A 10,554-nucleotide genomic window follows, 5' to 3' on the forward strand; every position below is an offset into this window, starting at 1 on the left:
TTCCTGGTATTGGCTTTCCCTTTGTATTTTTGAGCCTTCTTACCCTGAGGATCTGTATGGTGGCCTTGTTTGATTTAGCCTGTTTTTGAATTTGCCTTCTAAATGGAGACAGGCCATGGGCTAAAGAGGACAGTTTGGTGCTAAACTGAGAGATAGATTAGCCCAAAGGCTAGATTTATAGGGGGAAATTTAGGGGCAAGGGAGTTGATTAATACTGATTGCTATACATATATTTATGCACATAGATTCCCAGGTCTCAAATTGCCCAATAGAATATACCATTCAATGCCTCCTCGCTCTTCTACTATAGTGGTTTTGTTTTTAAACCTTGAGTGACACTTCACCTTTCTAAATCAGATTCCCTTTTGTAAAGGGGATAATGATTCCTGATGTTACTTCACACAGGGCTATTTTCAAGAAGAATCAATTGAGTAGCATGAGTGCTATTCCAGATCTTATTTTGATTTGTCAAGCTGAAGATGTGAGTAAATTCCAATTAAGATTAGACCAAAGACTTCTGAGACTTTCAGGAATTCAGGGATGAGAAAGCAGAGTGGGTCAGCTCTGTTGTCTGGAACTTCCATTTAACTTAGATGCCTCAGGACAAGGGTTACTCAGCTGGAATCCCCTCCACTACTGACTCACTATGTGAACCTGAGTGAGTCAGAACATAGTTGGACTTCCAGCAAAGAACTCCTGACCTGGTTTCCTTACCAGAGGAATATTTCAAAAAGTGAGTATGCTATAGAAATGGTTAGCTCTTAGCAGTGTTCAGAATTGTGGGCCAGGAGTGGTGGCTCACACTTGTAATCCCAGCACTTTGGGAGACCAAGGTGGGAGGATCGTTTGAGGCCAGGAGCTCAAGACCACCCCAGGCTACATGATAAGACTCTGTCTCTAAAAAAAATAAATTAGCTGGGCATGGTGGTGTGTGTGCATAGTCCCAGCTACTCAAGAGGCCTAAGCAAGAGGATTGCTTGAGCCCAGGAGTTGAAGGCTGCAGCCAGCCACGATTGTGCCACTGCACTCCAGCCTGGGCAACAGAGCAAGAAAAAAAAGGTTCTAAATCAAAGGTTTATCATAGAAGCCATGTTGTGCATAAAAGAGAATGTCAACTTCCAGTTCAAGATAAGGGTGATGAACAATCTTTTTTTTTTTTGAGACAGAGTCTCGCTCTGTCCCCCAGGCTGGAGTGCAGTGGGGCACGATCTGCAAGCTCCAGCTCCCGGGTTCATGCCATTCTCCTTCCTCAGCCTCCTGAGTAGCTAGGACCACAAGCGCCCGCCACCATGCCCGGCTAATTTTTTTTTGTATTTTTAGTAGAGACAGAGTTTCACCGTGTTAGCCAGGATGGTCTCGATCTCCTGACCTCGTGATAAGCCTGCCTCAGCCTCCCAAAGTGCTGGGATTATAGACGTGAGCCACTGCGCCCAGCCTGAACAATCTCTTCCACATCCCCAAATCTCGTTGAAATAGTAAAAAATGTTTAATTTCAAAAAAAATTCTCAAAAACATAAAACAGGAACCAGGTACCTCAACATTCAATAGATCTGTGGAATCTACAACATTCAAGTAACTTATTTTCTCAACAGAACCCAAAGTTAACAGAGGTCTGGAGAATTAAATATTGGAATAATTAAGCAAAGGCTTGCAGAGTATCTGCTCTTTTTAGATGTTTCATCTTTAGCTCAGTTTTGTTAATTTGTATTTCCAGAAAATTGTTCCAGATTTTTTGTTATTCAAATAACCAGTCCTTAGACGTGTTAATCAATTTTACTGGAGTTCTGTATAATCTATTAATTTCTGCTTTAAATGTTCATTTCTTAGGCTTTCCTAAGGATTTGTTAAACCTTGTATTGGTTGGGCACGATGGCTCACGCCTGTAATCCCAGCACCTCAGGAGGCTGAGGAGGGAGAATCCCTTGAGCCCAGGAGTTTAAGACCAGCCTAGGCAACATAGGGAGACCTCGTCTCTTAAAAAATGAACAAAAATTAGCTGGGTGGTGTGCACCTTTAGTTCCAGCTATTCAGGAGGCTGAGGTGGGAGGATGGCTGTAGGGTTTTTTGGTAGTTGTTCTTTAACTTAAGGACAGTTCCTCTCTACTAGCTTGAATAAGTGAATGTTGGATTTCTGAGGCTTCAATTTGAAATGATGTGAAACGCTTGTGTGTTAGGAAGGTGGTTGGAGATAAGCAGAGTACCTGGGCGAGGGGACTGAAGTGGAGAAAGAGCAGGGAATCACCGGCATATCCACGATGCCCAAAGTCATGGCTATGGATGTGATTGCCAGGGAAGTATGTGCTACTGTTGGTCAGGCAACCGGTCAGCTTGAACAAAAATAATCAAAACTCGGTGCATGATAAATACCTGTGACCTGAGGATAGCCTGGCTACCTTACTGGGACCACAGTGTAAATATTGTTGATGACCTGCTGTACATTAGGCACCGTGCTAGACAGTGCCTTGCACTATCAGGTTATCTCATTTAAATCCTTGCAATTTTCAAGATGAGTACTGTTAATCCCATTACCAGATTGAGAAAACAGAAACCCAGAGAGTTTAAATATCTTACCCAAGTGAGAGCGCTCATAAGACAGGGCCGAAAGTGACTCTGAATGCTTGCCCTGCGCTCCCACACTGCCCACAGTGTTTGGGCAAGGTGAAAAAACAGGCTCAGATGGGAATGACTGCAGGGAGTCTGAGGAGAGGATGTGGGCTCCATCTTCTGCTCCACTGGGTCATCTGGAGTGGCCTGAGGCTCAGCACTACTCCCACCAGGAGGGAAGGGCTTGCTTGACCCAAAGTGCCTAGCCTGGAGTGTCTAGTCCCACACTGCAAGGAGAGCTGCAGGTCTAAGGTGAATCTCCACCTCCAGAATTCAGGCAATGGTGGCTAAGATGAGAGGACAGTTATCCATCCACTGACCCTGGCCCCTCACACTCTTAAGCCCTGGTCTTCCACATACCCTGACCCAGCATACCTGTACTCTCCAACCCCCGAGGATGGGCCTGAGCTGAGTCTGTGTGCTGCTTTACAGAGTTTGAATAATTCAAGCCCCAGAGGCCCGCTGTATCAGTTTCCATTGCTCTGTTGTCATGGGCACAGGTGTAATTAAGCTAATGAAAGGGCAAAGAGGGAGGGGCTGCGGTCCTGTGCCTCGGACGACTCTGGGCTGATCAAGGGAGGAGTCCCTGGTCCCTGTTCTGCTGAGAGAGCAGCGGCCCATCTAGAGTCCAGGTGTGGGGAATGGAAGAAGGAAGGAAGGAAAGAGGGATGAAAAAGAAGTAGGAGAAAGGGAGAGAGAGTGGAAAGAGGCGGGCGGGGACAATCAGAGTCAGGGAGGCAGAGAGACCAAGAAAGTTACAGACGGAAAGAGAAGGAAGCAGAAACAGAGTGAAAGGCAAAGCAGGTGGGGAGCATAGGAAAGGGCAGAGGCGGAGGCCAGAAGAGGCAAGGACCAGCAGAGAAGAAAGGCCAAGTACTAAAATCCAGGGGCAGGCACAAATTGGAGGGTCAGAAGACTGGAGGGGCTGCAGGGCTCCCTGGAGGGTGGCTGGACCCACCAGAGATGTCTTACTTCTGACTTCTAGGTACTGTCCACACCATCCTTGCCAGCTGGGCCTAATTTTGCCCTAGGTCTGGCCAGGAGGCCTTACATCCAGAGACCTGCCCCCTCCTCTTGCAGTGCCAGGGCCATGGGGCTCCGGAGCCACCACCTCAGCCTGGGCCTTCTGCTTCTGTTTCTACTCCCTGCAGGTATGAAGCTCAGTACACCAGCCCTGGCCTCTCCTGGTGGTGCTACTATTCCTGTTCTCCCAAAATCCCTTTCCATGTAGTCTCTCTTGTGTTTCTCCCCAGTACCTGTTCTGAGAACAAGCTCTGTATTCGGGGAATGTGGAGGAGAGGGGTGCTGAAGTGCATGAGAGGAGACTTGCCTGGGTAGGGTGGAAACAATGAGCGGGGAGCTTCCAGAGACAGGGCTGGGAAAATCAGAGGGGCCAGATGTTGAAGGGCCTGCCGGCCAGGCCAGGTCTTTCTCCTGCAGATGATGGGGAGCACTGAAAGATTTCAGCAGCATACTAGCCTGGTCAGATGTGCATGCTTAAAAGCATGGTCTATGGGCATGGGAGGGGTAGGAGGTGAGCCTTTGGGGAAAGGGAGACAGTGAAGGGAGGGGCCTGGCCTGGAGGGGAAAAGGTAGACTCAAGACGATGTTTCGCAAAATCTGGAGGATTTGAATGATGTGACAGGATCTGGAGATTAACTGGATTCCCCGAGGAGGAGGCAACAGAGGGAGAAGGGAGGGATAATTCCCAGATTTCCAACTGAGGTCACTATTGCAGCTGAGGGCATAGCTATTTGCTGAGATAGTGAACATGGGATAGGAAGCAGGTTTCAGAGCATGGAGGGAGGAAGCGAGTTCATATTTTGGACCCTCACAGTTGAAGGTGCCTGTGGGAAACTCAGGAGTGGACTGTACTCTATTGGGGTCTGGAGCTCAGGAGAAAAATCTGGGATGAAGAAAAAGAAGGGAGCCAAAGACAGGATTCATGGGAACAATATTTAGGTCAGGGATTGAGGAAAATGTGTGTCAGTAAAGCCTGGGGAAGTGTGTTTTCAGAATGAGGGAGTGTTCCATCGCATCAGAAGTTTTGAAGAAACCAGCTTGAGATGGAGAAGTGGAAACACGTTTGAGAGATACTGGAGGGGGCAGAGCAGTGGGGTTTAGAGTCCCTGGGTGAAAGTCTGGACTCTTGTGGCTTATTTGGGTCCCTCTAGCATTTGTGGAGAGGCAGGCAGACTCCAGGTCCTTGAAAAGGTAAGGGTGGAGGAGAAATTTGTCAGCCTGGCGCCAGAAGATAGTACCAATTCACTCCATGGCCTTTACCTCATGTGTCCCTGCAGGCAGGCCAGGGAGGAACTAGAGCCACAGCTAGAGCAAGAGAGGGCAGACACCAGGACGACACTCATAAGGACAGGGCCCCAGCCCTGAGAGTGAAGGGTGTAAGCAGAGGCCCTGGGACTAGGGCCTGGGATGGACAACCCTCCTTACTGACCCTCCAGAGTGCCTGGGAGCTGAGGGCCGGCTGGCTCTCAAGCTGTTCCGTGACCTCTTTGCCAACTACACAAGTGCCCTGAGACCTGTGGCAGACACAGACCAGACTCTGAATGTGACCCTGGAGGTGACACTGTCCCAGATCATCGACATGGTGCGTTGTGGTGGTGGTACAGCTGTGGAGTCTTACCTGTCACAGTGTCAAGAAATGAAGGGGTGAGAGACAGGGATTCTTTCCACGGAATTCCTTTTCTGTAAATGTTAATATTAACAAAGGTAGCAGTTACAAACTGTTGGGTACTGACTGTTGGGTACTGAGTGTTGGGTGCCTACCTTGTGCCCAACATTTTGCTCACCTAAACTTACTGAATCTCTGCTAAGCAGGGATTCTCACCCCATGTAACTGCTGAGGAAACGGGCAGAAAAGAGAAGAGCCCACTAAGGTCACATGGCAAGGTCAGGTCTGGGTGGGAACTGGACGGTATGGACAAGTCAGGTTTGTGGGTGCTGACCAGAGCCCTGCAGGGGAGTGTGCACAGACAGGGCAGGATATGCATATACATGTCCACATCTCTGCCATTCCCTGCCCCCACTAGGATGAACGGAACCAGGTGCTGACCCTGTATCTTTGGATACGGCAGGAGTGGACAGATGCCTACCTACGATGGGACCCCAATGCCTATGGTGGTCTGGATGCCATCCGCATCCCCAGCAGTCTTGTGTGGCGGCCAGATATCGTACTCTATAACAAGTACTGCCTATCTGGGCCCCTCCTCTCTCTTACCCCTCTCTAGACTTGCCCTTAGCCGTGGGGGTGTAGTGATCCCCTCTCCCTACCACATAACCTGGTTGTCATGCTGCCCTGGAAGCTTTTCCCCAGGACCCTTCTAAGCTGCCAGGCATTCAGCCCCTCCATGGCACCCCCACTTTAGGCTATCCCAGGCCAGCCCAGCCTGAACGTCTCCTGGGAACCTACTGTGTGGTCCAGGGCAGATGTCTGGATCACAGGGCCCTCTCTAGGGCACACTTTTAGCTCTAAGTCTCTCAGGGCTCCCCCAAGAGCCTGTCTAAGGGTCTCTTTCCTCCAGGACATAGCCCTCTGGAACACTGCTTTATGTCTTCTTGACCAGTTCTGTGTCTCCCAGCCAGCACATAGCTCTGCATATTTTCTCTGGGGCCCCTCTACAAGTTTTGCAGATGTCCCCCAAGGGAAGTCACTGTGTGTCCCGGAGCTACGTCTGGGTTCTGCAGAGGCCTTTTTATACATCCTCTGGCTACGTCTGTGTCCCTTGTGGGCCCTTCAGGCGCCACCCCTTCCAGGCCTTGAAAGGCAGCGGGTCTCTCTAGGTGCACTCCACCCTCTGTGTTGCTTTGTTCTGAAAACAAGAGTCAAATTAACGAAAGAAAAACAAGCAGAAGTTTATTTATTTATTTATTTGAGACGCAGTCTCGCTCTGTCGCCCAGGCTGGAGTGCAGTGGCGCTATCTCGGCTCACTGCAAGCTCCGCCTCCCGGGTTCACGCCATTCTCCTGCCTCAACCTCCCAAGTAACTGGGACTACAGGCGCCCGCCACCACGCCCGGCTAATTTTTTGTATTTTTAGTAGAGACGAGGTTTCACTGTGTTAGCCAGGGTGGTCTCGATCTCCTGACCTCGTGATCCGCCCACCTCAGCCTCCCAAAGTGCTGGGATTACAGGCGTGAGCCACCGCACCCGGCCACAAGCAGAAGTTTATTAATCTGCTGTACCTATCATGGGAGAGGCCTTAGTTCAAAAGTATTTCTCTCTGAAGGCAGTGACTTAGGGGCCTTGCTTAAATAGAAATTCAAGAAAGAGCCAGTAAGTTATAAATAGTGGCAAGACAAAGGACAGCAGTTCCAGCCTTTAAAAGGTGGGAAAACGTGGAAAGAGGGTAAAATCTGTTTCCAGATTCCTCTGGCACCTACTGGTGCCCTTTGGATAAGCAAGTGCTGACGCCAGCAAGGAAAGGCTGATGTCCTGCCATCAGGCCAGCAGACGCTGGAGCCAGGTGTTCCCCTGCGTCATTGAGTGTCTCGAACTTGAAGAGCCTCAATATTCTGGGGAGAAGTTTTGGTTTCTTTCAGCCCCCGGGGGTCTGCCCTGGGCTCCCGGCCTCCAGGGCTGCTCCTCTGGTTGGACAGCCTGGGTGAGCCCTGCCCCGCCTGCCCGCAGAGCCGACGCGCAGCCTCCAGGCTCCGCCAGCACCAACGTGGTCCTGCGCCACGATGGCGCCGTGCGCTGGGACGCGCCGGCCATCACGCGCAGCTCGTGCCGCGTGGATGTAACAGCCTTCCCGTTCGACGCCCAGTACTGCGGCCTGACTTTCGGCTCCTGGACTCACGGCGGGCACCAACTGGATGTGCGGCCGCGCGGCGCTGCCGCCAGCCTGGCTGACTTCGTGGAGAATGTGGAGTGGCGCGTGCTGGGCATGCCGGCGCGGCGGCGCGTGCTCACCTACGGCTGCTGCTCCGAGCCCTACCCCGACGTCACCTTCACGCTGCTGCTGCGCCGCCGGGCGGCCGCTTACGTGTGCAACCTGCTGCTGCCTTGCGTGCTCATCTCGCTGCTTGCGCCACTCGCCTTCCACCTGCCTGCAGACTCAGGAGAGAAGGTGTCGCTGGGCGTCACCGTGCTGCTGGCGCTCACCGTCTTCCAGCTGCTGCTGGCCGAGAGCATGCCGCCGGCCGAGAGCGTGCCGCTCATCGGTGAGCAGCGGGAGCGCGGGGTCCCCCGCGCTGACGATGCGCTGGGGTCCCCCCAGGGCGGGGTCGCGACAGGGCCTGGGTCTGCGGAACGGCCCCGCTTCAGAGAGTGAGAGGGGGGCGTCCTGGGAACGTGCACTCATTTTGAGACTGAGGGGAAAGGATTAGCTCCTTCCAGGGAGAACACCCCTCACGACTGGGCCTTGATGATGGAACATCAGTATCCCCAGATCCTGATAATAGGCAAAATCTGTCGACTGCTTGCTGTATACCAGGCACTCCCCTAAGCACTTGACCTTTATTAACTCAGGTAAGCATCACCACAAACCTAGGAAGTAGGTCCTCTGGGTATCCCATTTGTACAAAAAGGATTCGTATCTTGCCCCAGCTCATGCCCGTCGTTATTTGAGAGCAGGACTGTCCTGGATTGTGTATGAGTGTAGCCTCCAGCAGTGAGCGGAGCAATTAGAGAGCAGTAGCTTCTGATGACCCATGTGTAGGAATGAAGGATGGGGAGAACTCGGCCCTTACCTCCTTCCTGCTTCCATCCATGGGGCTTGGAGGGTCTGGAGAGCCTCATGGTGGGCTTATTTCCATTTGTGCAGAGGTGGCTGGGAAGCTCAGGATCCACAGGCTTTTGTTTTGAGTCAATTGGCTTTCTCTGTCTCTTGCAGGGAAGTACTACATGGCCACTATGACCATGGTCACATTCTCAACAGCACTCACCATCCTTATCATGAACCTGCATTACTGTGGTCCCAGTGCCCGCCCAGTGCCAGCCTGGGCTAGGGCCCTCCTGCTGGGACACCTGGCACGGGGCCTGTGCGTGCGGGAAAGAGGGGAGCCCTGTGGGCAGTCCAGGCCACCTGAGTTATCTCCTAGCCCCCAGTCTCCTGAAGGAGGGGCTGGCCCCCCAGCGGGCTCTTGCCAGGAGCCACGATGTCTGTGCCGCCAGGAAGCCCTACTGCACCACGTAGCCACCATTGCCAATACCTTCCGCAGCCACCGAGCTGCCCAGCGCTGCCATGAGGACTGGAAGCGCCTGGCCCGTGTGATGGACCGCTTCTTCCTGGGCATCTTCTTCTCCATGGCCCTGGTCATGAGCCTCCTGGTGCTGGTGCAGGCCCTGTGAGGGCTGGGACTAAGTCACAGAGATCTGCTGCAACCACAGCTCCTCCAGAAAGGGACAGCCACGGCCAAGTGGTTGCTGGCCTTTGGGCCAGCCAGTCTCTCCCCACTGCTCCTAAGACCCTGGGACACTTTACTTCACAATCCACAAGGGAGCACTCATTGTCTACACACCCTAACTAAAGGAAGTCCAGAGCCTGCCACTCCCCTAATTCCAAAAAAAAGAGGAACTCTACAAAGGCCAAGATCACAGAGTACAGTCTTGGAGGGACAGAATTGTTTGTGCTAGGTATTAGAGCTCTCAGTGGGGAGCACATGGGTTATAATGAGAAACTGAACTGAACTGCTGCATTTCCTGTCTTCCTTCCTAGGTGGCTGCTTTGCAGGGCTTTGGCTCTTACCTTTCCCTGCTGAGGGGCTCAGGGAAAAGGGTCGGGGATTCTCAGTCGAGTTTCCAGAGCAGGAGGCCCTACAGACATTTGGCCCCAAATCCCCGACTCAATAAAGTAAGCGTGTACCTAGCAGCTCCTCGATGCCCTGTGTTACCCATGAGGTCTGTGGTAGTGGAAGCTGGGGGTCCAGTTCTGTCTGTACTTCAGGTCTGTCTCATGGCCGCTGGCGCAAGTCCAAGTCCAAGTTCAAAGCCTGAGAACCTGAAGTTCTAATGTCCAATGGTAAGAGAAGGATGTCCCAGCTCCAGGAAAGAGTGTGAGTTTGCCTTTCTGTTACTTTTTTGTCCTCTCCATGCCCTCCCACATTGAGAGTGGAACTTGCCACTCAGTCCACCAACTCACATGCCAATCTCCTGCTGCAAACCCTCACAGACACATCCAGAAATAATGCTTTCCCAGCTGTCTGGGTATCGCTGGTGTCCATGGTGGTGGGTTATCAGAACTTATTAATGTCACTGTCACTAAAGTTGGTATATAACCCCCCACTACTAAATTTGACTAGCTTAAAAAAAAAAAGAACTTAGGCAACCTAGGCAACCTATGGAGACCCTGTCTCTACAAAAAACACAAAAATTAGTCAGGTGTGGTGGCACATATCTGTAGTCCCAGCTACTTGGGAGGCTGAGGTGGGAGGATCTCTTGAACCCAGGAGTTTGAGGCTACAGTGAGCCGTGATGAGAGGAGCCTCAGGACTCATAAATTAGAGCAGAAGTTACATCTGTGCTGACAAGAGAATGGGATTTGACTGAGGTGCCGATGGAGGACTAGAGCTCTCTCTTCCGTCTCTCCTTCTCTCTGTGTGCTGGAGTTAGGCACCGTCCACCCCATTCCCACACACGGACATTGAGAGCTTGACAGTGTCCAAGGCAGGGACAGTGCAGGGACCAGCCATTCACAGGTATTTGTTCCTTTCTGAGTTTCACACATTTCCTGGCACCACCTCTTTGCCTCCGACCCAGTCCCTTCCCTCAGGAAGCTCACGGTCTGATGTGGCAGACAGACATGGACATGCGGTATAGGGAAGCATCCAGGGCTCTGTGGGAGCGTAGAGGCAAGGGTCACTACCCCAGCCAGGTGGGAAAGGTCACAGAAGGCTTCCTGGAGGAGTGAACAGAAGCTTTCCAGATGGACACGTGAGGCGTCTGAGTAACACCAGCAGGTATCACGGCCAAGCGCTTTCCTCTTCAGTCACCCCC

At 52.0% G+C, this 10,554-nt stretch overlaps 1 protein-coding gene across 1 annotated transcript; it reads left to right on the top strand.

Annotated features, from left to right (window-relative positions):
• Positions 1 to 3,694: 3,694 nt before the first annotated feature.
• CHRNA10 (cholinergic receptor nicotinic alpha 10 subunit) lies at positions 3,695 to 9,430 on the top strand. Its single transcript, XM_054440037.1, has 5 exons — positions 3,695 to 3,755; positions 5,064 to 5,209; positions 5,652 to 5,806; positions 7,249 to 7,781; positions 8,453 to 9,430. The coding sequence occupies exons 1-5, from the start codon at positions 3,695 to 3,697 to the stop codon at positions 8,908 to 8,910; spliced, it is 1,353 nt and encodes a 450-aa protein (XP_054296012.1). The 3' UTR covers positions 8,911 to 9,430.
• The last annotated feature ends 1,124 nt before the right edge of the window (positions 9,431 to 10,554 follow it).

Source organism: Pongo pygmaeus, chromosome 9, assembly GCF_028885625.2.
Source record: "Pongo pygmaeus isolate AG05252 chromosome 9, NHGRI_mPonPyg2-v2.0_pri, whole genome shotgun sequence".
NCBI classification, from domain to species: domain Eukaryota; kingdom Metazoa; phylum Chordata; class Mammalia; order Primates; family Hominidae; genus Pongo; species Pongo pygmaeus.